Source organism: Ischnura elegans, chromosome 12 (assembly GCF_921293095.1).
Source record: "Ischnura elegans chromosome 12, ioIscEleg1.1, whole genome shotgun sequence".
NCBI classification, from domain to species: domain Eukaryota; kingdom Metazoa; phylum Arthropoda; class Insecta; order Odonata; family Coenagrionidae; genus Ischnura; species Ischnura elegans.
In genome coordinates, this window is record NC_060257.1 from 29,683,751 (window position 1) to 29,711,006 (window position 27,256).

Sequence of the window (27,256 nt, forward strand, 5' to 3'; positions counted from 1 at the left end):
GTTATCGAAATTTCCTCTTTCAGTACTATTTGAAAGAGGAAATTTTGATAACTGCGGCGGTAATAGCGGCATAAGAGGGAGTAGAAAGAGTTCCTATCCTCTCTTCGCATACGCCATCGCTCTACGTTGCTTGTCCTACTCACGAACAATTTTGTTTAAAAGCTCTCGCAGGAGTACTGCAATAGAATTGCATCCGTGAAAAATTTTAAGGCAAAACACGACAGGCACATAACATGAACCTTCCCAAGAGATTGGACAACAATCGGGGCAATCTCAGCCCCGTAGGATAATAACCACGTCGTAGATTTAAGGTCCCTTGCACACACACCGATTTTTGACGGCCGGTAAAATATCGGCCGTCCACATTCCAATAGCGAACAATCGGAGAGCATTGGAGCTTGCACACGTACCGACCACGCGCGGGCACCGGCAAAATGCCGGTTATCTGCCGGCCATTGTCACTGTGGATCGCCGGCGCCGGCTCAAAAACATAGATAGCAACTTATCGTTTGACCGGTAAAAATCCGGCGTGTGTGCAAGCATCGCTTCGCCGGTAAAATGTCGGCCGATATTCGTCGGCCGTCCAAAATCGGTGTGTGTGCAAGGGGCCTAACGGAACTACACTCGGCCCTCCATCAGCCAATGCCTCGGCCGTTTTTTTCCTTTCCGAGACTCCACGGGAAAATATCAAGTTAAAGGGGAACAATGGAAACGTGTTTCATCCCTACCCCATCTCACCAACTGACCCTTTTCGGTCTACCAGGTTCAATTCTCCGAGTTTCTGGAGGTCAAATTCTAGGTGAGTCACCTTCTGAGCTCGAAGATATCTCGAAATCTTTCAGCAATTGTATGACACGCACGAGGTTCTAAAAAGAATGGGACCTAACGCGACGTATATCTGACAATTTAAGTTTTTTAAGGTCTAATTGATTGACACAAAGATTTATAGTTAAAACAAGGCTACTTACATTCAACATAGTCCAAACAGCACAATTTCGGAAGAAACAAGCGTAGCATAAGCGCAATCAAACAAGACGAGACGGACTGGAAACTTCAGGCAACTCAAACTGCGTATACCACATTGGTGCACCGTCGCCCCTTCGCTTTGAAGGCAATGACGTCGCATGCAAGATCAGACGTGCTCTTCCCTTGCTCCTTCGCTCATAGCCTCGTAGCTTGAAATACGGAGGGGAGGAAGCGCGCTCCTTCCCCTCGACCTCTCCTTCAGCGCTCTTCACTTATAAGCATTTCCGATTTCTTCTATCCACCATTTAGTCCAACAATGAACACACTCGTTCGAATTTTTTAACCGCAGGTTTTGACACCAATATAATTTTCAGTTGCAAAAATCCTAATATTAGCGTCTGAAGATGAATTTTGAAATATCAGGTGCTCAGCGTAATGGAAATTGCTCGGCAAGACAATGTTGACTATTAACCAGGTATGTCCTTCAAAACTACGCGTTTCTATACGTTTGATAAGCGTTTACTGTATGCAGTATAAATGCCGCGGGATGCCCACTCGTGGCAGTGAATGTAGCGCGCACTCCGGAGCGAAAAACCCTGCGCGATCTTCCATGCTCACCTCTGGGGTACAGACGTGACGGCGCGATGCTTACAAGAAAAGCAAACAGGAGCATTTAAAAAATACGTCACTAAGGGAGAAACTCCCCTGCCTGCCGCTTGATTTTGACCCAGGGTTTCAGATGACTGACTCACGCTGAAAACCAAGGCTACTCAGTTCCCCTTGGACTTGCGACCGGGGAAGGGGAGGGGGGAAGATAAGAAGTTTGTGTAAGAGGCACACCCCCATTTTCGGCTGCAATGTCCGGGAGAAAAGTCGTGCCCCTTACACGCGCTTATACGGTAATATTTTTTTAACCCTGATATCTTCAAATAATTTTTTACTTCAAATATTTTTGAGACAGTGTCAGTCTGTGTTGAGTTTGTCTTAGAACTGTTCTCCTTTTACACTGTTGTGTGTGATTTTATAGTGTTTGGGTTAACTTTAATCTATATCCTGTTTCATTGTTTAGTGTAGTCTTTTTACTTCTCTTCTTTGCATCTTATAATGTCTTAGATGATCCTCCTGCATCCCATAATGTACAGTTTTTGGTGGATGCATATGGAAATAGATTTTCAGTGTTAGATTTTTTGGAAATAATTGGTGATTTTGTGGGAATAAGTAGTGAAATTTAATTTTAACCTATAAGCTACCATGTAAAAATTCCATGTTTTACTACTTTTAACAGAGGATCATGTGTATCTGAAGTTGAACAGATTTCCAAATTGTCCCTGCGGAAACCTGCTGGAAGCATTTATTCTTTTAAGATTTCACCCTTTGAAAAGATTAGTCCACATTCAGTGAAGAATATAATTTCTTAATTCTTGGAATGAAATGTAAATGATTTCAGAATCTTGTTTTTTATAAAAGCATGTTGGGGCTCAACTTATGGAAATTTAGTTGGCCTGATTTTTATCATCAAGGCCATTGCCAGGATTTTCTTTTGGGTTAAGGGATGTGGAATTCATTTGTATGGGGGTGTAGTTGAGGGGATAGAGTTTTTTTAGTCATTTTTGTCAAACTGGCAGCAAAGTTTGGCAAAACTGTTGAAAAGCATTATTTACTTAATCAGCTGTGGCAGCAAAAGGATTTTAATCAAAATCAGATGTTGTGATAAATTTTTATGTAATTACAGTAATGCTTGTCTCAGATTTTTATTCCCCCTAGGTGATAATTTTATTTTTTCAAATGTTAGAAAGCTGTTTCAATATTTACTTTTTTCCCAAAATTTTGAGTGGGGATCAGTGAAATGTTGGGGATAATTTTAAGCTGTCAGGGTTGGTGGCTGATGCACTTACACTAATAAAAGGTATCGGTTTTCTCAGCATGTCTTTTTTCATAAGCTTTTCAATAAATTTTATGATTAAAATTAATAATTCTGTGTTTTCTCAAATTGAATTAGTATTTAAAGTTATCACTGTGCTCTAAATGTCATTCTGCTTATGGATATCATCAGAAAATTTCTTTTCCATCATCTTCATCTGCAATATATTTTTTTATGCATCATCATAAATGATATTGATTGGTATGGTTTATATGTGCTTTCTTTTGGTAAAGGGAGATGGTAGCGAGACTTCAGTGGCACTAATCCTGAAGCTTCAGCAGAAGATCAAGGAGCTGGAAAGAGAGAAGGGAAGCCTGGAGAGGAGGCTGGAGGAAGCGGAGAGGGACTTTGAAGATGACGATGAGGACGGAAGGGGCTCAGGAGGAATTGACAATGGCTCCGAGAGGAAAGCAGTCTCCAGTCCAAGGAGATCGAATTTGGCTGCTACTAGAACTCGAGATAATCTTAGGGTAGGCCAAAACTTTTTAGTCTCCTTAGTATGGATCTCAATTATCAATGTCAATGAGTGCGTGATCAGGGGTCCTATTGAGCTGCTAGTCAGCGTGAGCCAAAATAAGACTTTCGTTAGACCAAGATAAGAAAGGCTTCAAAGGCTTTTGTTTCCAAAATCTGCCTGAATTTTATTCAGGATTTTGGAGTGTATAGCTTTGTGGCAGTAGTTTATATTATCTCATTAATAAAATTTTTTTGTGGTTAAGAAAAAAAGATTTACTGAGAGGAACGCATTCTCCAACCCACGGAGATTGAATTTGGCTGCTACTAGAACTCTAGATAATCTTAGGATAGGCCACACCTTTCAGTCTGCTCATTCTGAGTATGGTATGTAGTATACTCTCAATTATCAATGTCAATTGGGGCATGATCAGGAGAGGTGTCCTAGTAAGCTGACAATCAGGGTGGACCAAAATAAGACTTACATCTTCAAAGGCGTTTGTTTAAAAAAATATGCCTGAATTTTACTCAGGATTTTGGAGCATAGAGTTCTGGGGCCAAAGTTTATGTTATCTGACTAAGAAAAAGTTTTGCGATTTTGAAAAAAAATTGATACCTTTTCTCGCATTTATTTAAAAAGTATGATGAAAATTTTCTCAGAATTTTGGATGACACAGCTCTTGAAGCAGTGGTTTATCTGATTTGGAAAAAAATTAAGAATTGATGCAAGTCCAGAGAGGAAAGCAGTCTCTGGTCCACTGAGATCATATTTGGCTGCTATAAGAACAACGGATAGTCTTTAGTTAAACCAAAATTTTCACTTTACTCAGTATCTATTCTATTTGATGCAGTAGACTCGCAGTTTCCCATGTCAATGAGCACATGATGATTATATTTTTTGGGATCAATTTTTTTCCTGTGCAATGAAGTTGTGAACTAATAGGTATAAGGGTGTAAGATGTCAAATGTTTTCATGCAAGGGTGATATTATCTGCTGCTACCAGAGGCGTAAAGTTAAATATTTTTTGAAAATTCAGGCGGATTTTGGAAACAAATAGCTATGGAGACAAAGCGATTTGATTATAGCAATTTCAGTGGTAATCCACATTGACTATGACTTTCAGCATTCTATCAACAAAATTTGAAGTTTATTTAATTTAATTTTTGGTGTTATAATGCCTGCCACTTGACATCAAGCTGCATATCATGTAAAATGCCTTGCCTTAAGTTCACATTTTGCCTTTTTTAAGCCACATTCCGTATAAAATGATTGTTTTCCATTGTTATTCGGTAGGAAATTTCTAAAATTCCTTTGTTATAAAATAATCCCTATAATGATGCCCTATTGATTGTTATTTTTTTAATTCACATTAATTTTAAGATTAAAAAATGAATATTTGATTATTTTTTTCAATTAACACTTTCAGCCCGAAGGTAAAAATTTTAACTTTACCATAATCTGAAATTTTTTTCTCATTTAGTCTGAGAAGGGGTATCAAAAATGATGGACACAAGTCATTATAATAAAAAATATTTGCATTGTTTTAGAATCTTTTGCTGTCATCTATAGATGACGCTTGGATCCTGGGAGGTAAAAAGCTGCATGGCTCACTGTAATTTTACTTAAGTTGCTTGCGGCAGCTTTTTGAAGTCCATTTTTTTAAACAATTTCACACAATGCAGATTTTGTAAGATGGCATGAAACCCATCTTGTGTTATTCTCTAATGAAAAATATGTACATCAAATTTGCCGTCACTGTTCCAATAGTTCCTTATTCTGTTGGTTCTAAAGGTTACCCTTATGAAATATCAACCTCTAAAATACTTCATACTCTTCCCTGGTCAGTTCACTCCAATTAGTAGCCCTTATGAGGCTGAACACCTGCTTAGTTGAGGAGAACATTTTCCCCATTAGTGTTTCTGCATACACCTCCTTTGATCAGCAAAATTAAAATTTTGAATTTTCATCCAATCTTTGATTTTGAAATTTGAAATAATTTATGTTTTTAATCTTTCATTATGTACCAAATTTCGAATGTGAAGAGACCCCTCCATATATACCATCCATAGTAAAATCTCCTCTTTTTTTTATTTCTTCCTCCAGTTGCAAGAGTTGGAAATGGAAAATTCAAAACTAAGGGAGGCCTTGAATGCAATAAGGAAATCTGTGGCTGAGGGAGAAAAGGGAAGTGAAGGAGCTTCGGAATTAATGGGTGAGTAAATTAAAGTTATCAATATTTATAAGCTCGTTTGAGTAATACAGTTGTATCCATAGGATGCTTTGTTTGACAATTACTGCGGTAGCTCTAATTAATTCCTGAGAAATTTTTTATTGCTCTACGTAATCTCTGAAAATTATGTTAAGTTTTGGCAGTGTATTCTTATAGCAACTGAATCCTCATATATTCTTTGTATGCAACCTAGCATATGGGAATATCTGGCAGGGTAAGAACCAGCATGGCCAACTTAATTATTCTTTTAATATCTTATCCTGAATATATGTGTGGCTGTCTGAAATTAGGGTTTGTGAATGTTGACTGGTTTTTATTGCCATTCAAACATGGGTGAACAGTGAATATGGTTGGACTTGGAATATCTGGTTGATGTTTTAGACAGAGCTTTTTGGTGGGAGTGAAATGAGTGCATTGGCAAGGCCTAGAAACAATTTTTAGGGGGCTTTCAGCTTGTAGGGCTACACCTTAGACTGTGTATTCCCTACATTTTAGGGGGGTTTGAACCCCTTGACTCCACCCTGGTGATCTCTCTAGTCTTGATTTCAGGGGGTTAATTCATGCAAGAGACTATTTCCCCAAAACATTTCATAGCGGTTTGAACCTAGAGACTCCCCATAGTTTACTATGACTTAGTGAAAGGGTCGTGAAGGCTTTCTCTTTGTGAGGAAATTAGAATCACAGGTGGTCCAGAAACAAATTTGCAAAAAAACTGCTGTGAAACAAAATTGCAAATAAACTGCTGCTGAGGATAATGTTGTTGTAGGAACAAATGGGATATTTGTGGCATTTTTTCTGAAGAAATTTTAGCTATATTTCAAAACTTATTATTCTGAATAATTTTGGTCATTACTTTGGATGGTCTTAAGTCGGGGGAGTACCTGTGAACTTATCTGTGGATCAGTTAGGAAAAAATATGGCAGCAGAAGAAATTCACCACCAAAATGTATTAACCCGACCACGATTCAAACCCAGATAAGTTTAGTATAGCCTATTTTTTGTAATTTCTTTTTAGTCGAATATCATGACAGGATTAAAGTCTTCTGACTTTGTGGTGTTGCTCTGTAGTTGCCAGGTCTATGAGGCTTTCTTACCCTGTGTCCTCATGAGCATTGAAATTTGGGAAAAGGTATTGTACAATGCCTCGATGAAATCGCGATCTGCGATGAGTACGACGATGCCCCTGGGTTAGGATAGGTTCTGGAAGGATGAGGAGTGGATAAATGTTGCGCCATCATGGAGGTGATACAAAACCTAATTTGAAGCCAATTTTGGGAGATCATCATATGAAAGAATGATCCTGAGATTTTTTCTTAGGTTGAATAGGTTGAATTCCACAGTGTAATGACAAATGCCATTCGTAACTCTATCCATGTATGGAGTTTGTTAATGTTGAGTGTACATAATAAGGTTAAGTGAGGAGATTACTAAAGCTAGTGCCACTAGCGGAAAACATGCAAGGGAATCATACTAACAGATAGATAGATATGTGAATTGGACATGATATATAACTTAGCACTTTGTTCAAAATTCAAGTCCAATGACCACTATTTGTGTTTCTGGTAGTATGTGTTATGAATGGATCATTATGAAACCACTTAAATTACTGATGAGTGCATTGCAGGAACTTTGGAAAGGATATCCAGGATCCTGAGGAAACATGACGTAGTCACAATATTCAATTGTGTAACTAATATCCACATCATTGTGCCAGGGCCAAAAGACTGTATCCCACAAGAGCAATACAAAGGCGTTTATGAATTACCATGCTCCTGTAGAAAATCGTATGTGGGCGAAACATGCTGAGGAATGGCCACGAGGATCAAGGAGCATGCAAGAGACGCGAAACAAAAGCAATTTAACTTGTCAGCCATTGCAGAACATGCATGGAGTGAAGCAGATCGTAGGATTGATTTTGAAAGGACAAAAATATTGGTAAAGGAAAGCCACTTTTATCCAAGGCAGATTAGAAAAGCTTTGGAAATCCATAAAATAGAAAATTTTAACCAAGACTATGGCTACTCCCTCAGTAATACATAGATGAGAGTGCTAGCCAATCAGCACTCAGCAGAACAATGGAATGCAATATATAAAGCCGTGAAATAATGAGCTTCTCACCTTCGACCTGAAGATGAAAGCAGGATGGCTTTTGAAACTGTCGTCACTCGCTACACGAAACTCGGCTGGAAAACCTGGATAACTGCACTCATCATGAACATCGCTAAGGAAACCTTTGCAGGAATATCACTTCAATTACTGGTTTTGTGAATCTGATAGCAGAGCAGAATAATGGACGGGGGAATTTCATGTACTGGTCAACTGGTTATTCTCAGGCCTACCATTGAAGTGATTCTTGTTTATTCTGTTATGGCTGATGCTCATGATAAAACATTTTGTGTAGCTTTTTTTGTTTTCTCTTAATCTAGCCAGCTTTAAGCATGTCTTTGCTCATTACAAATTTATGCCAAAATTTGATTTAAAAAATTTATAATGGAATTTAGCTAGTTTTTTCATGAGATAATAATGCTAAGTGTTTCATGCATTTTTTTTAACCTTTTATGAAACCCTTCTACAGAAAATTAAGCTGAGCATCAGGCATAAGATGGAAACCCAGTCAAATTCACAAGCTCTAATCTGAACTATAGTTTCCTCATGTTTATGTGTCTCAGTTTTGTTCTAAACCACCACTGTTTCTCTTCTAAAGGAATGAAACCTTTTTTTCTAGTCCTTAGCATAATTTTTCATAGTTAGTACATACCTACATTTATCTTGATTTGAAAATGTTATGATTACCTTTCTTCCGTTTCACCTCTTGATTTGCATTGCAAGTTCTATTTGCCTTTATGCTAATGAAACAATGTGTAATTCATTTCTGATTCTTTTTTAGACCAATTTGTTGCCCTACAAGAGGAGTTGGAAAGGAGGAGAGAAGAATGTGTACAGTTGCGTGGTGTTCTTGCAAACCAAACTCAGGGTATCAAGAGTGTTGCAAATGCTAGCTATGGAAGTGATGTTGACATAATCAATGAAGATGGAGAATTAGTGATGGCCTTTGAAGCTCAAAAGAAGATAAACAGGTTGGTGTAAAGAGTTAATTTACTTCTAATGCATTGAAGTTAAAGTTTTTTAAATATACCAGACTCCTGATTATCCGGTGTATCCATGTTGCGGATTATCCGTGCATAATTTTTACTCTCGTTCAATATTTGATGCGATTGTTATAAAAAAATAAAACCACAAAATCACCGGAATTACTGCATTTTAATGCTAGGATACACCGGACTTATTATTTCGATTAGAATCCCCTTCGTAAAGCGGAAGCGATCGCGCGCTCGCTGCATTCACGGGAGCCCCGTGTTCCTGTTTTCAAAGACTTGCAGTGCACCACCATGCTCCTTGATCACAGATACACGCCCCGCAGCAGTTGCAACCTGGGCAACTTGTGCGAGACACGACTACGTGATGTGGCACCTGAAAGTGTAATTTACGACGTCGAGCAGTGGTTTTGAGGAATTGGTGCAAACCACTATTCTGTATCCATGATTACGCAGCCACAGATGCATGGTTTTTGAAGCCACATCTTATATGGAGCAGTAATAATATGAGTGCAACCATGTTATTGCCACTATAAAGATCATGGACTGGCAAAGAAAGCTCTCAACGAATCTGGCAAGCACTCTAAAATATCAGAATAATAGCATGAATAATAATATATTGTTTGTTTTACGTAAATTATGAACATTACAATACATTAAAGCGAAAGTTTGGTTTATCCATGTTTTCCAATTATTCGTGCCATCTCTCCCCATCATTAGCCCATATAATCGGGAGTGTGCTGTATTTGTGAAGACAGTATGATCAAGCCTGTTTTTTCTATGGCTGTGCTCTCAAAGCAAGTGTTATGGGGTTCATTCCAAAATAAATGACAAATTCTTTCATCACCCTTTTCATGAAGCTGAGATACTATTACCGTGGATGGTGCCAGAGTAACACGAGACTGTATCTCCCAAAAATTTCTGGGGGCTTTAAACTGCTTCACCCTGTGCACCTCCCTCTCCACTAGCCATGACCTTGATATATCTCAGATAGAGTACTGATGGTTAATGTTGTTATTACTATTGGAATGAACCTTGTGTGATTTTGTAAGTGCTTTTTTCAATGATAGCCAGTGTTCTCGTTATATATATTTATTTCTGTGGATATTTTTGTCACTGTTAAATTGTTTCACTTCCTATAAAATATTCTCCTATTCTCTGTTATAGGCAATTGGAGGATGAGTTACAAATTGAGAAGAGTCGACGAGAGATTCTCGGTGAGGAATTGAGGCAAGAGATTGATAGGTTGAGGGAAGATAACGATCGGCAGCAACGGCTCCTTGCTTTGAATCTTGGGAAAGGTCCTCACACACAGTCAGAGGCTATTCTGCAGCACGAAATCAAAAGACTTACTTCTGAAAATCTGGTAATAATTTGTTATTTATTGTTGCTCGAGGTAATTAGTGGTCAAGGTAGGTTCATATTGAAGCCAGGGGGGTTATTCTGGATCTCAGAATAAAAATGACTACATTTGAAGGGCTTTTGGAACTGATTTGTTCAAAGGTTAATTCATTGATTAAAGCAACAACGATGACATCATAGGAATAAATTCCTATGATGTCATCGTTGTTGCTTCTTAACAATGCTAGTTAACTTCCTAACAATGCTAGTTAAAGAAAAGAAAATTCTCAACAATGCTAGTATTTTGCTAAATGTGCGATGTCATTCAAATTTGAGGCCAAATTCCGAGATACAGATTAATCATCCTGAATGCAAGTCCAACAGATCATCTCAGCATGTCTCTGTTTACTGATTCCATCTCTTTCTTCAGCATGGTTTACACCTTATTTCTCTGCATCTATTCACTAACTCCTCGTAACCTCTTCCTCCTCCTCCATTTCCTTTTTAATCTCCAAATCTGTCATAAGTTCTGTTTTTGCATGTTTTGCATTGAGATATTTTTATCTTCTGTTGTTGTCAGTATCAGTAGATTTATTGCTGTTTTTTTAGGATACCAGCTTCGGTTCCTTGTGGCAAAATGAAAAATTATTTATTCTACTTTTAGGAAGGTGTTAAAATGATAACACTTGGCGACATTTAGTTAAGACATTTATTATGTTGTGCTTGCAAATATTATTCTCTGTTGCTTGTTCAATAAGTTAATTATGCTTTAATTGATTGTTATCAATTGGCATTGGATTATGAATATTATATGTTAACAGAAAACTATATATCTGCTTATCGTTATAAATATTACTGATAGTTTTGGCAGTAATATTAAGGTCCAATTATTTGCTGGACCAATAGCTCAAGGTTCATTTAAAATATACTTCATTAAAATAAATGTCCTTGATATTACAGCTATTTTTTTGCTGTATTATATCATTGACATTTAATTTAGGAGTCAATTCAATGAGATAAATTTGCATCATATTAACTCTTACTTTTGATTTTTCAGGACCTGCAAGAAAAATTGGATGCTATGACAGAGCAAGCTAGGAAATACAAGAAGAACCTCAAAGTGCTTGCGAAAAAACTCAGGGATACTGGAGGTAAATTTATTTTTGGCAAATTACAAGTGAATCTCACTGGTGAGCTGAGGTTTTCCCTGCCATTTTTCATGATATAATTAGCCTAAAACACGAAGCATTACTGGCCGCAAGAAGAGGTTGATTAACTCGTGCCATTAAGCACCGTTCGTGCCTGTGTGGGCATAGAAAAAAAACTCTACTTGGTGCCTGGCTTTCCCATTCTGGCAGTGAATGGTGACCATTGGGTGTATAAACCTGGTGACTAAAAGTTAAAACATTTGCTTTCTTTGGATACTGATTTAAATTATCAGTTGGGTTTTCATTATTAATCACGCCATCAATACAACTTTTCATGCAGTGTAATGGTTTGAGGCATCTAATTTTCCTGAACTTCAATAAAAGTCAGTTCAGTTCAACATTTTTTAATTTCTATATCTGTGTGACAGACTTCATGAAAATACTTTGAATTGTCTTTAAACATAATGAGTCATCTGTGTTGCAATTAGGCCTATGTACATTGTTGAACTGAACCAAACATTTTATTGGGGTTTACAAAAATAAGTGCTTCTATCAATGGAAATACGAATGAAATCATGCTTTCAAATCTGGCTTCAGTATTTATGTAATGAAGTAGGTATTACTTTTTGTCTTGGTGAAGGAAATTGATTTCTTATTCTTTTCAAACCCGATTTTGCATTTAAAGTAAACAGTTATTCCTCAAAATTCCCCTCTCAAGTGCCGCCTCAGAATGTATTCATAACGTTTTCATTCCTTCCTTTTAGAAGTTCAGAATATCTTTTGGGTCTTTATCCATGTTTTAGCTAAATTTGTTGGTGAATTCTATTCTCTCTCATCATTAGGAATAGACTTATTGACCATTCCGGAGGTTACAGCACCATCTGCTCCTAAAACCACAAATGGTGTTGTGCAGCCCAGTGCAACATTGGGTCCATCCATTCCTGTTGTGAGAAAGATGGAGAGAGAGTACATGGGAATGTTTGAATACCGGCAGCAGGATGAAGCCATCATCATGAGGCATCTAATCATTGGTAAGGACCCTAACATCTGTCCTTGTGGATGTGCAATGTATCATGTACAAATGATAGTACATTTCAATTTTTGTGCCTAGAAGCCTTAAAATCAAGGGCATCTTAGGGATGAACTTGCAAAACTGAAAGTTAATGACATAAAATCATAGACCTTGTACACTGATGAAGTTGTCAATGAACTATAGACAAAAACATAACTCCCAGCACTGCATTATATTTACGTGTGACTCAGGGGCAGACCTGGGCTCAGGGAATATGGAGTAACCCCTGGGAGAGAGGGGCGTTGTCCGGCATAAATGTTTTTAAATTACTCATTTTTTACGCATTTTCTGTACAGCCAATACAACTCAAAACATTCCTCGTCAGTAAGTAAAGAAAATAATTCCATTTTACAAAGGGAATTCTAATTGAAATAATAGGCCTGCTGTAGCCTAGCATTAAAATGCAGTAAATCTGGCGATTTTGAGTCAGATTTTATTTTTTTTATAAAAATCGCAAAAACATTGAACGAGAGTGAAAGTAATGCTTGGATAATCTGCAACATAGATAAGCCGCAGCCGGATAATAGGGAGTCTGGTGTACTACATGAATACAATATATTTTTAAAGTACTGAAGGTGTTTTTAAAATTCTTATCTATCACAGTAATGACGTAAGATTAACCTGAAATTTTTGCAAAATTTTCCCTGGAAAACCTGGGATTGTGCATCAATTTTTCTGCTTTGATTGGCTGAAAACCCTGTGCATTTCGTTTGAAATTTAGTGGGGCATAAGAAGACTTTCTGGATAACCAGTATTGATGACAGGGCACACTAGCTTCTTGTTGCTTGTCACTTAAGCACTATCTTTCCTTTTCTGATGCCAAATCATCATAATGCATTTTTAATGCTCGCATTTAAATTCTGTATGCATTCTGATGTGAAATATTTATTTTAATTTCAAGTGTGGCAAGTGGCGGAGCAAATATGTAAAAAGCTGTAGCGGTATATCATGAAGACTGATCCATAATATTTGCTGCCTTTTTTTTTCAGACCTGAAACCAAAATTAGCCCTTACATTGCTCCCTGGCCTACCTGCGTACATTATCTTCATGTGCATTCGGCATACTGACTTCATCAATGATGATGACAAAGTTTGTTCCCTCCTGACTACAATGATAAACAGTATTAAGAGAGTGATCAAGAAGCGTCACGATGACTTTGATACCACTGTTTTATGGCTGACTAATACATTGAGGCTTCTTCATAACTTGAAGCAATACAGTGGGGATAAAGTAAGTACCATTTTGAATCCGTGTTATATTTAAATAATCGCCCATCAAAAGAATGTGCACAATTAAAGAAAACCTTTTTGGGTATCTACTTTTGAAATATGTTACCCTTTATTCAAAGTAATTTTTATCAATACCACCAATATGTTTAGTTCTCTGTAATTATCATCAACTGAACAAATTTTTGTCTCTTTTAAAGGCCTTTCAAGCTCAGAATACACCAAAGCAGAATGAACAGTGCTTGAGGAATTTCGATCTCTCTGAATATCGGCAGGTCTTGAGTGACATTGCTGTCTGGATTTACCAGGTAAATATTTGTGGGAAATAACATTTTTAGGTGGTAATGGAAGGTAAACCTAATTAGGGTTATGCTGGATGATAAGGAACCTGCTCCTTACATCTTCTCGCCTATGGAATCTGTCCCTTACAGCACTCACAAAATGTATTTGATAATTCATCTATTACTGGTGATATGCATTTTTTTATTTATCTAAAATTTCTATTTGAAAAGATGATCATGAAATCACACCCCACAAAATTTTTAATTTAATTAGTATCTATAAGATCTTGAACGTCCTGCAGAGCAACCTCCCTTTTCTCCATCACTACAATTTTTGTGGACCTTAAATGTAACCACAGTTATATTTTAGTTCATTGCATTACTTTTTCTCATATAAATAGCGAGTTCCTCTCTTCATCTTTTCTAGCTGATATATTTAATAAACATTTTATGTATCTGATATATTTTATTGTGGCTTCTCCTTTTCCCTGGAATACATTTTAACACTTCCCCTAATGCATAAATTTCAATGGTTTACTCAGTGCTATTAGAATCCATAACATTAGTGAGCTTGACATCAGACTGTGACTATAGTTACCCCACAACCAGTGGCAGCTCGTGAGTCAAGTGCTGGGAGGGGCACACTCCTCCGGGGAGTCAAAATTTTTTAATATTTTGTGTAATTTAGTGAGTTTTTCTGGCAATCTAGAGACCACTAATACACAAAACAATCACTAACTTGATTAACTCAACTACAACTAGGCCTATTTACATTAAAACAATTTACACATAATAAGTCAACTGGTCACCAAAACAAGGTATTCTGCAACAGTGCAACACCAAGATTACATGGCCACTGGGTGGTGCGGTGATATCAACTCACTAGATACATCATTCTGCGCATGCTCGGACGGCATCCCAAGACTTCCATAATGCACAAGCTTAGATACGTCATAGCACCAGCAGCCCCCACCACTACCACTCTTCATATAACTGCATGGTGATGGATTGGTACGTCCTGGCCAGCGCCCCACGGCTACTAATGCGAACTTCTTGCGCTATTTTTGTGTGTTTTTCCTACATTTTCGATGTATGCGATTGAAAAATCACCTTGGTTAATAGATGTGTAATTACAATTGAATGGGTATTTAATTTTTTTTCCTTTTTCAAATCTTTGGGATCTTTGGGAGGGGTGGCGTCCGACAGTCCTTATGGGCAAGCCGCCACTGCCCACAGCTTGTTAGAGTTCAAAATATAAGGCTCAACCTCATCTGTGAATTACTTATCTGCAAACTTTTCTTTTTCTAGACTTCAATTTGTACTAGTTTTCAACCAGTTTCAATGCATCTAATGTCATTTTCAAGAGGTGAGGTTTAACAGTCAGGATACATATATGCATGTAGTTTTTGAACCGGAAGGGAGTCAGGGAAGTGGGTTAACTTAGGTTCCTTAGCTCCCTTAACCCTTTCCTGTGCCTACGAGAGTAAAACATTTTCCGTGCCACAAGTGGCATAAGAATATTTTAAACCTCTCTGTAAGGAGCTCTTTTTTGGGGAGGATTTGCCCTGGTATTCTCGTCCCTCCGATTCAGAACCCAACTCAGCGGGGTGCCCAGCAATTACCCCAGTCAATGGACTAGACCCTCTTACCCTATCTTAGCTCAAGTCCATGGCTATTCTACTAATTTACCAGTGTTTTTTAAACCAAATATTGCATTTGATTTTCAATACTTTACTCTTCTTTAAGAATAACTAACATTTTTTAAGCAGCGTGGGATTTTAAATGGATTTCTAGTATTGACAATAACAAAGTTAGTGAACACAATGTACTTAGATTGTAAAGCCAGAATTCGGTTATTAGTAACTCTAAAAATTCATTGAAAAGGTGCTTACGCACAGAACAGAGTGAATAATTCATTTCAAAGAATTTAAAAATTGGAGTATGCAACAATATTTCCTTGCAAAAACCATTTACAATATAGCCACTTTATAACGGATTCCTGCAGTGAGGGGTATCATAAATGAGTGGGAGGGTCGGGCTTAATTGCCGAGAAGTGGTCCTAAGGTCTCCCTAAGCTGGGTCTCAGGCAGGGCCTGAGTGCATCCAACCATTCCTTTCTCAGTGGTCTCTTCCCTTCCCCCTGCCAGTTATAGCTGACGTCCGGTCGTTTGTGTTGGAAAATCAGTGGCAGCTATACCCAATGTTAGGTCTTCTGTGAAAGAAAATGCTGATTGGGTCAACCCGATGTTTGATGTGAAAGGGTTAACCGATTTCTCCATTTTACAACGTTTGGCCCTTCCGTCTACTAAAACATGTTATCATCTCTTCCAAAATTCTACTTCCCCCTATCCCCACCAGTTCCCCACCTAAATACCGTACCCATATTTATACCCTAATGGTTTGTCCCACCTCACCTATTGAAAATGGTGCTTCACGCATTGGAACCATTTCAGGTCTAGTAAATATGAAAGTGTGGAAAACACAAAGTTACTGCACTATTCATTTCTATATTACTTTCCATAAAGTTTCAAATGATTGAATTACCTATTAATATGTTGATATTTACTTTGAGTTAATTAACATGTTTGGTTTCTTTTTCTAGGGCGTGATAAAATATGTAGAGGAAAGAGTTCAACAAATGGTTGTTCCAGCAATTCTTGAGCACGATGCCATACTTGGTCTCTCAGGGCAGAAGCCAGTGGGAATGCGTGGCCGGGCTGCATCTGTCAGTCGAGAGGGGTCTCTTGTAGATTCTGGGGGAAGGACATCTGTTCCTGGAACGCCTGGAGCAGAGCCTGGAGACTTGGCTGGAGGCAGCCAGAGGTCACTCAACGCCCTGCTGGAGGAACTCAGCCAGCTGCACAAAATGCTTCGATTGCATGGTGTCGATCCTCAGTTGATTGGACAGTTGTTCCGTCAAGTAAGTACAAAAATAATCAATTATTTTTGCCCCAGTAGCCTAATTCCCCAGCCAAATGAAAAACAGGTCTAACAAAAAAATCAGTCCAAAGCAGTAACTGTATCATCCTTGTCAACTATTCTGTTAAATCACAGAGTGGCTTATGGACACTGGGTCTTGGTGTTTTCAATAATAAACCCTGCGTTCTGTGGGTCGTGATGAGCATTACTTCCCAAAATGCTAATTTGAAATTGCTATCTCTCTTCAAATACTCATACTTCTATTTCTTCTTGTATGTACTAGGGTATCAATTACCTACTACAATTAATTACCCCATTCCACCTTGATTCTGCAGAAGAAACTCCCTTATTGGCAATTGAGAAGAATATCTAACAACTTTATTACCCCATTTCCTCTACTTCCACCCCTCTAAAATGGCAATAGCCTATTCTTTTCCTTGACTTGAAGGTGGAAGATAAGCTAGAATGGATTTTATCATGATTTTATCTACAATTTTACTATGCATTATCATTGTATTTTATGTGGCCAAATTTTACAGTTTCAAAAAATCCTGGTGAAAGTTGTTTTGAATAAGTTTCTGACTTATTTTTATGATTATGATTAGTGCAGGGTGTCCAGCAACTGGGTAAATTGGAAATTGTGCGTGAATTTTTAGTCCTTGTAATTATGCTTGAATTATTCATGAATTTTTGCTCCAACCTGGAATTTCAAAATCTTTTGCTTCAAATTCATTTCACATAATATTTTCCCAGTTCAACGCCCAATTTCTGGCCTAAAATGTGTTTGTCGTAATTTTAAATTCAGTATCTTAGTAGAATTTTTACAGCCACATCGAAACGTGGAATGTGAGACAAGACAACAGAATCGAAATATCTAGCACTCTTGACTCAATTGAGACTCAAAAAAACAAAGAATACAATGCCAGGTGACATCAGTATTTACTTATAAGGTTGAAGGAGCTTCTTGGCTTACACTGAATAAATTTTTATTTTTATTACATTGTGTGCTAACTATCCTATTCCTTGTCCTTTTACATACGAGTCCCAGTCAGGCTGCATTTATACCCTCTGATTTCTGGCTTTTTCCATCTACCGCAGCACCATTGTCCTCGTCCTTTTTCCATTATATGTTCCTATCCCTTTCTTTCCTTACCTCTGAATTTATATGTATGTTTGCGCTTAAGGTGCCGTGTGAATGAATGAAGTAGCAGAAATATATAATAATATTTAACCCTTTCGCTGCTGTTCAATCTCCGAAAACCTTCTCCTCACATGCGGTGGAAAGGTCAAAATGCATTTCATGGGCCCATGGAGCAGGTACTTTAATAATGGGCGTGGTACACTCTCCAAAGGGTCGCTAATCCGGGACCCTATCCTCGACGAGCTCACCTTTGCAGGACTGTCTCATCGACCCTACCAGCGGGGGCTTCCCTCCCGAAAAGTGACCGCTCTGACTGCAATTTGAAAATCAATCCGATCATCAAAAAATGATTGTTTGCATCGCACTCTTGCCAATGAAGCAATCAAGTATGTACATATGTCTTTGAACCATGTTTCTGCGATGAAAAATAACGATTTTGTTAACTTGGCTAAAAACGTGGCTGCGGAACACCGGATAATGGCCATTTTAGCAAAGTTAACAAAATCGTTATTTTTCATTGCAGAAACACGGTTCAAAGACGTACTTGATTGCTTGATTGGCAGGAATGCGATGAAAACAATAATTTTTTGATGATCGGATTGATCGATTGATTTTCAAATTGCAGTGAGAACGGTCACTTTTCAGGAGGGAGGCCCCCCTGCTGGTAAGGTCGATGAGACGGTCCTGCGTGGGTAAGCTAGTCGAGGAAACGGTCCCGGATTAGGGACCCTTCGAAGTGCTTTTGCGAAAGTGCATGGCAAGGAGGAAGAAAAAGTATGTACGTTCACAGCAGTCTGGAGTGCGAACGTACTAGGTACGTTCACAGCAGTGAAAGGGTTAAAAGTGTGGAAGTAATTTTGGCTGTTTTAAAATTCTTATCTATCACAGTAATCACGAAATATTAACCTGGAAAATTGTAAAATTTCACTGGAAAACCGGGAATAATTCATGAATTTTTCTGCCGTGATTGGCTGAACACCTTGTAGTGGGAGATCTCTTACAGACTCCAAATCATTCCCATATTAATCAGTGCAAAATCTTTGAGTTTACCCTGTATCTTTCTTTTTGTGTGTAAGATTTATCTCTAAAGTGACTAATTTTTATGTTTTTTTCTAGGTATTTTATTTCATCTGCGCTTCTGCATTGAATAATCTGATGATGAGGAAGGATCTTTGTCATTGGGCCAAAGGAATGCAGATTCGTTACAATCTTTCCCATCTTGAAGAATGGGCAAGAGAGCATCATATGCAGGTAGTGTTTTAATTTTGATTGGTATTTATTTGCATTGCTATTTGAAGTCGACTCTCCTTTATACTTTAATGTAAAGTTAATGTAAAAATATAGAGTTTACAATTACATTAGAATTTATTTACATTTATGCCGTAGAATGAAGTGAGTCTTTACTGCTCGTAATGGGCATGCATGATGATAGTAAATAATGAATACGTATCAGATTTTTTTTTCAAAATTATCCAATCATTCCTTTGAAAATCATTTTAATGGATTAGATGTGAGCATTTACTTTTCACACAATGTTTTAGGGGTTATTGATCCCATTAGCTTTGAATAAGCCCGAATTTTACAAAAAAAATTTTACAACTCCCTCATGAGGTTCTTTGTACCTGCATAAGTTCGATCATGGTCTACTACAGAGATAGCCTGCAACAGTTTGGAGCGTCATTCTTATATTTAGCATAATTTTTGTACTGAGTAAACTTGTGACTCTGTAAGTGTACACAACTGGCTATTCCACTGGAATTCCTGAAAGCATCACCATGTATTTGGTTATCTCAAAGTCTTACTTCATGGTAGGCTACGGCACTGCAAAAAATACTATTCTTAGTGGTGACTAGGAATTCTTTTTTTTTTAATATGTGCAACCCAATATAATTTCTATATTGTATTATGTGAATGATATTGAATCTAATGGGATATGTTTTTTCAGGAGGCACAGGTTACAGAAATGCTCCAGCCAATAATTCAAGCAGCACATCTCCTGCAAGCTAGAAAGACTGATGATGATGTACAAAGTGTTTGTGAGATGTGTGATAAGCTTTCATCATTCCAGGTATGGCACTCTGGTCTTTTGGGGTTCAAACTGAATTTCAAAATCTTTGTATTTAATAATTCTGGTGACAATTCATTATCCAACTTATCATTAAGTTAGTTCTACAATTTAACTATGTTTAAGGGCAAAAAAATTGACAATGCTTTGGTGAAAAAAATCACTATCAATAACCATTGATAATCAAGTCATACGGAGACAAAAATAATTGCCAGACTCCGCTAAGATCTGGTTTGTTTTAATAAGTTGTTTCAAAATGCTGTTCTGTGATATTATTCTTTATTTTGATTAATTAACCTGACGGTGTCATTTATTATTAGAAAATTTAGACTTATTGGGGGTGTAACCACCAAAATTTGAGGAATTTAATTTTCAATCTCTTCCGTTCCTACCAATTATTTTTTGTGCATTCCCCTCACTAAGGTCCTTGTCGCAGCTGATTTTGGTCGTATACTGTTGCTTATACTTATTTTTAAAAGCTGCCTCCTCTATCCAATCATTATATATTTATTTATTTTTTGGACATTTATCACATTCAGCCATGATACCAAGTCTTTTCCTAGGTCTTCCTCGCTAACAAACCCAGCCAGCAAAGCAGGAACCTAAGTACAGTCGGGATCTAGTAGAGATTTCTAGGTTTATCAGTTATATCAAAACCTTGCTCAAATTTTCACATCATTGCAAAATTAACTTGCTGTCTTTCCAAGTTAGCAAATGGTTTATGAATGTGTAATATGTATCATGTTTTTAATGGGAAAATTTTTGATCTGAGATTATTTTCTGAATAAGATGATAATTTAATTTTGGCTCATAGTTTCCATTATGACTGATCACTGTTTACCTTGTATGGATTGAGCTATCATTTAAAAAAATACTTAATAAGAAAGTACTCAAATTGTAAGTTATTTGTTATATAATTATGTGGTTATGGAATTTTCTGCTGATTTTTGAGATTAGGAAAAATTAATGTAATAGATTTCATTGCTATGTAGATTTATTTCTTAAGTGCTTGCTTCATAATTAATTTGAATATTATTCTTTTCAGATTGTGAAAATATTGAATGTGTACACAGCTGCAGATGACTTTGAAGAAAAAGTACCCCTTACATTTATTAGGAAAATTCAGCAGACATTAAATAGCCGACCATCTCAGTCACAGGTAATGAAAAATCCTTTTTGCGTAATGGAATTTATTTTAAGTTTTGAATTTCTGAAGTATGTTTGAGATTGTTTTAGCTGTTTTTTTAATGTTACCCAGCTACCTTTTTCACCCAGCTACCCATGTTCATACCTGAACATAGAGGGAGTGGAGAAACTGTGGAATTAACATCAAAATCTTGCTTATTTCAAGATGTAAATGCATTTGAATCAGTTAAATGCATTAAGTTATAATTCATCAAAGCCATTACTGGAAAAATTGTTTGAGTGGGTTCATTTGGAGAGGTTGTACAAAAGCAGTGGCACATCAAGGGGGGATTTTGGGGGATAAAACCCCCCTCAGAACTCAGAGAAATTTTTAAGTTTAATCCATTTTACTTAATGGATCAGTATTACTTATAGAATAGTGTTAGGATTAATCAAATATCTCGGTAAAACTAGTCATTTTGAACCATTAATCTTAAAATTTTCTGGAGGGCCCCTGCAACTCCCACTTACTTACCCTGACAGGTATGCAATACCCCACACCTCAAAGTAAATTCTTAGCTGTGCCCCTGTACTAAAGACTTTCCAAAAATTTTAATGAAGGGTTTAAGAGTTATTTATTAAGGAATTAAGAGTTGAAGATGCAGATAATCTTTGCTCATTAAATACTTAGAAGATATTTTCATAGTGGTCTATAATGAGAAATCAAGTTACTGAAAATTTCTATACTATGGTAGGGGCTAATTTTTTGAACCACAACCTTCAGAAATGATTATGAATTCTTCCATTGTTTGTTGGAAATTTTACCATATTACTTGTGATGTGCAGAGATTGTATTTGGGACCTTATCAAAGGGTAAATAGGAGGAAAGTGTAAAATATAGTGAAACATAAGAGGAGTGATAATTGATGGAACTTGAGAAAATTAAAGAGCAAATAACTGGAAAAATTTTGTCCAGGGAACACAAAACTAGGGTTCTATTGAAATATTCTTTCCCATTTTCCTCATTTATGGTCCCTCATCTCCTCCCATTGAGCACTGAGCAATTTCTAATTCTGTAATCTTTCCATCGAATTGGAGACACTTTTTGGCACTTGGGGGCCCTTTTTTATAATGTCACCATGCAAGGCAATTTTCTGGCTTGAGCAAGGGCTGTTAGTCATGGATTTGTGTCTGCAGCACTCATATCCCTGATAGAAATGCATAGATTTCATAAGGTTTCTGTAAGTTTCTGTTTTTAAATCACATAGGTTTTCTGATTTTAACGAAAGCCTCTATGGAAGTCTTTTGGGGAACAATTTACAATGCTAAGAGATTTTCTAGAGGACTCCTGGAAAATTCTAAAAGAATTTGACGAGGTTTTTGGAGCCAGTTAAAAACGGCCAATAATCACGTTCAATTACTATGGGCAACCTTACAAGTCAATCTTGAGTTCACTAATGCTATAGGATTTGTGGAGGTTTCAAAAAGTTGATCAGGATAGAATTGAAGGAGGGTTTTGGAATACCTCCGTAGAGACATGGGTTATAATCTGAGACAAAAAAGGAAATGCTCAGGTTTTCAACTGCCTGTTGTGTTGTTGACGTGCTCAGCAGTGAACATGTGCACTCTCTGAATGAAAGTCTCCACAGAGTAGTTCAATAGACATTGCGGGTTTATTAGGATTTCCCTCCATTTTGATACGTGTTTCTCATGGCAGTTGAACCAGTATTTTATCTGGTTTCCTCAGGGAAGAAGCACGGTATCATCTTACCTGATTGATACTGTAATAACGCTTGCTGATAGCTGGAAAAACAAAGGCGTAAAGCATGAATATACTTATAGAAAAAACCGATAAATGAGCTATGGTTCATGTTAACTATGATGGATGAGTAGACGCTTAATCCTAGTTCAGAAATACTAAGGGTTCTTACCATGGTTAAAATATATTACCTATTTTCTAATTTTTTCCCCATTTCTTAATCTTTTGAATATGAACATAGAATAGTATATACTCTTATCATAAATTTATATGTGAATATTGATTTTTAAACCTTTATTTCAGACCCTACTGATGGAGACTAAGTTCAGCTTCCCCGTAAGGTTTCCTTTCAACCCATCCAATATTCGGTTAGAAGACATTGAAATTCCTGAGTCACTGAATTTACCAATGCTGAAGAAAGTGTAATTTGGTGATTTTAAGTTGAGTTGATTTTGGTGGGTAATGAATCTACATACACTCACGGGAGTGTAAAGATGTGGATTCAATACTTCAGTTTCTTACCTAATGGACTATTTCTCGTTCGCAAGTTGTAATCTTTTGTAAAAGGTGAAGATATAATTTTTATTACTGATCTCAAACCAACAAGTGAATGGAAAGCAATGGTTTTCAGTCCTGAAAAAGTTGAGAATAAGATCTGCTGATCTTTCCAGACAATCAAAGCAAAGCAATTTGCTTTGGAAAATCCTAATATTGATCAACAAAACTGTCAATTTTACATTCCTTAAAGGAAGGATTCAAAAGAATTCTGCTATTGTTAATAATATATTGTTTGGTCTCATAATGAATGAGTATTATGTGTGTATATGTACATAGTTGATGCATTTCCTGTACAATATTGTTGCAAAACATCGAGAATAAAAAAATTTAGTGTCTGAAAATTATATCCACAGAAGATGTTTAAAAGAATTATGAGTTGGTATATAAGTGTAAATAATCACATTTTGTTATTTATGCATTTTGAAACCTATGATTTACCAGTTGTTATTGTTAATAATTTTAGTTTGCTATTGATTAAAATGCACAAAATCACCTTGTATTTTTTTACTCAGAAGTAACTCACATTTCAATCTAACTAGAAAGTGTATGTAGTATATGAAGATGAGGAAAGCAATTCGCCTGACCAAAAATAATGGGATAGCACAGTTGATAACATGAATTATTTTCTAAATTATTACTTGTACATATAAAAATATATTTTGTAATTGTCAGACATGATATATTTGAGATGAGAGAGATACATATATGATAAGATAGAATTGCCTAAGTTTGTGGGTCAAGTGATTTTGTAGTCTAGCATAAATGTCTAAATTAATGTGATGTCATTATTTGGCACATCTTTCGGAGGCAATTCTTCAAAAGTTATTGCTTGGATTATTTTTGATTCTAGCAATATGTAATGAGTCCGCTATTTTATTTTATTTTTATTTCGAAGTTGAAGGTATTCACCCTTATAAAATTAGCGCAAGGCCTTTGTTAAGATCTATGTTAGATCTTGGCTTCCTTAATTGATTTGACTGGGTAGCTTCATATGGGGATGTAATGGAAATGTTCATCTCCATTAGGGGTGATAGGGTATTTACCTTACCAATGGCCAGTGGGACAAGTAATTTTTTTATTGGATCGCAGATTACGAGATCCTTAAATTAATGTTTTTGAAAGTATTCATCATCAGTAATCAGGCCCAATAAGCTGAATAGGCTGAAGTTAAACTAAATAAAGCTATTGAATGTTTTTTAAGTGCTTACTGGGAAAATGTATGTCATAGTTCAATTGAATACTTGTTTGTTATTTTTTGCTACCGGCCACAACCCTGTTTCGCCCGTAAATGTATGAACTAAAATAATGCCTCAATAGAGATTGAATGGAAATGAATGATTGATGATTTCAATGATGTATTCTTTGTATAGAGTTGTTAATTTGATCTTATATTCGATGAAAAATATCTTAGCTTTAGTGATGCCTGTTCGAGATATGCTCATGTAGCATCAAATATCTCAGAGACATCTCATAAGGCATTATGATCTCATGAGTATGTCATGACAATTCTGAGACATATCTGAGCAGTCACTTGTACCTGGGAAAAATGAAGAGAATGGTAGGCAAATTGTGGCAAATGAAGGATATTTTTCCGGGCACAAATGTGACCATTCAGATAACTCTCTCTGTATTTTCATGATCATCATGTCTTGTGAGATGTCTTCGAGGTATTTTATGTAATGTGGTTGGTGAAATTTTAATGAAATTAAAGTGGTATCATTTCAAGCTAGTCATTTTAGTGGAGTAGGGGAAAGGATGTTCACTTTTTAAAGCTTTTTGCTGACAGTTAACAGATTTCATCATCAATTTCATAAATATTTAAATGGTCACCTCCAAAGACTTAAAAAATATACAAGCGGGTTATGTGATGGAACATATGTTGTCATTATACTAAAATTATTCCTTTCCTGTTAATAGAAGTCAAAAGTGGATTGCAAAATAGCATTTCTTTTTCCTTGATCTGATTGACGGGAAATATATACCCTCCGAAGATGAGGCAGAATGGGTCTTCAGATTTGGAGCATTGTATAGATTGTTGATAATTGAAACGTTGAATTCAATGTTATTGTGCCCAAAAAATCAATAATAAAGTAAGGTTATTGTTCAAAGAAATGTGGGCATTATTACTATTAACCTATTGATGGTTGTGTATAGTATTTTCTTTCCATGTTTAATAATAGGTGGCTGAAATTATTCCAACAGTAAAACATTGAGTGGATACTTCAGAGATATATTTTGAAAAATTCAAATGGAAAAGAAAATTGTAATGCCTCTAAAAGTGTTCTACATGAGTGTTCATGTCATAACAATTTGCAGAGTTTCTGAGCATATTTATTGCCACAAGTGTACTGGAGTTTTTTTCTTGATGTAGAAATCAGTTTGTATAAATTAAACAATGAGTGGGCAATAATGGAATCTTGAATTTTATTAGCATTAATATTCCTTAAATGAGATAGCCTGGACTGTGATTTTAAATGGCTGTTTGTGTACAATAAATTATAATAACTTATTAGGTTGAAATATGCAGTAGCGATAGAGCTCATCCCAGACTCCACCACAGGTATATGAATATTACACATTCAGGGTAGGGTCACTTCACTGAACAAGAATTTTATTTGGGGATGTGAGAAGGCTTCACCTGGGATATGAACCCAACCCTTTGACTAGCAGCCAAGTATTCTACCCACTAGGTTACTGTGCTCCTCATGGTGCATTTAAGATTCATATAACAATGGAAGGGACCTGAGACTAATCCAATATATAGGCCATGTACAACATTCCCTCATTCCCATTGAGCAGAACATTCCCTGCCCCCTCCTAGGTGCAAAAGTAATTGTAGTTCAAAGCGAAAGTTTTGAACAAATTTTCTTTAAATCCAAGAAAAGTGATATTAGTATAAAGCATGTAATTAAAATAAAAATATTTGATTTTTGAGGAAGCAATTTTAAAAACTAATAATGCGCTATTATAATTTGCTTGAAATTTTAGTTTCTTTTAACTTTCCTGTGTTGTAACTTGAACGACCATAGCTTGCCCCCCTCTAGTCTTGGTCCTGGGTATGCCCTTGTAATCAGACACTTCTGGAGAAAGCTATAACTTACTGGAATGGATAACTATGTTTATTCACATGATACTATAGGTTTGGTAGACATGGACCACAGCACAGAACAGGTCTCAGTGAAGGCAAATGATTTATCCTCCCTGGAAAATTTTTGTTAAACAAGCATTCATAGTTGACTTTGTGAAGGTGCACTTCTAGCTAGTCTGTGGTTATTTCCTATTTTGTAGAATTTAAGAGTGAGAGATCCACAGGCTTCTATCCATATGGAATTACCTACTGTTTTAGATGGAGCATAAAACATGCCTCGGGCGAAGTAGTACTGTTGGATAGTCCACTTTTACTTCCTTAAGTAATAGACCACATTAATGAGCACGACCCTCACTGCATATGTTAAGATGTCTAGAACTTCAGGAAGATGTGTTTAGGTACCACTTCATCTCATTCATTTTGTAATCCTTATGAGTTTTGCTTGTAATGGGACATATTATTGGGCACTGAACATTCCACCTGTAGCCATGTTCATAACAAGACGATGTTCAACCAAACATGGGTCTAGGCTAATGCTTGTAAGATTGAAGAATATCATCCAAATCTGATATAACTGACCAGAGAAATACATACTATTGCAGGTTAATGATCTGCATCTTTATTTATATATGATGTAAATGTTCTAGTACTCTATCCCTGAGGTAGGAAGGAGGAAACTCATCAAACTGGCTCCAAAATCACCACATCTATACGGCCTACCCAAGATCAAAAAAGTAGACAGCCCTCTTCACCTAATTGTAAGTTCAAGAGACCTAGCAACGCACAAATTGGCTTGTCACCTTTCGAGCCTTGTGAAACCCTTCTCTCATAAGATATTTATTTTCACAAAACACTAGGTGCATATT

General features: G+C 36.6%; 1 protein-coding gene across 3 annotated transcripts in view; it reads left to right on the forward strand.

The window, feature by feature from the left end:
* Positions 1-25,717, forward strand: part of LOC124169801 (unconventional myosin-Va) — a 199,078-nt gene extending 173,361 nt beyond the window's left edge. For all 3 annotated transcript variants that reach the window (XM_046548560.1, XM_046548562.1, XM_046548559.1), the window contains 13 exons: positions 3,121-3,357; positions 5,445-5,553; positions 8,459-8,648; positions 9,834-10,032; positions 11,065-11,158; positions 11,998-12,186; positions 13,217-13,458; positions 13,655-13,762; positions 16,338-16,655; positions 18,912-19,046; positions 19,741-19,863; positions 20,906-21,019; positions 23,048-25,717. In XM_046548560.1, coding sequence (XP_046404516.1) covers positions 3,121-3,357; positions 5,445-5,553; positions 8,459-8,648; positions 9,834-10,032; positions 11,065-11,158; positions 11,998-12,186; positions 13,217-13,458; positions 13,655-13,762; positions 16,338-16,655; positions 18,912-19,046; positions 19,741-19,863; positions 20,906-21,019; positions 23,048-23,170 — 2,181 coding nt within the window. In that variant the 3' untranslated portion in view covers positions 23,171-25,717. The remainder of the gene's footprint in view (positions 1-3,120; positions 3,358-5,444; positions 5,554-8,458; positions 8,649-9,833; positions 10,033-11,064; positions 11,159-11,997; positions 12,187-13,216; positions 13,459-13,654; positions 13,763-16,337; positions 16,656-18,911; positions 19,047-19,740; positions 19,864-20,905; positions 21,020-23,047) is intronic.
* The last annotated feature ends 1,539 nt before the right edge of the window (positions 25,718-27,256 follow it).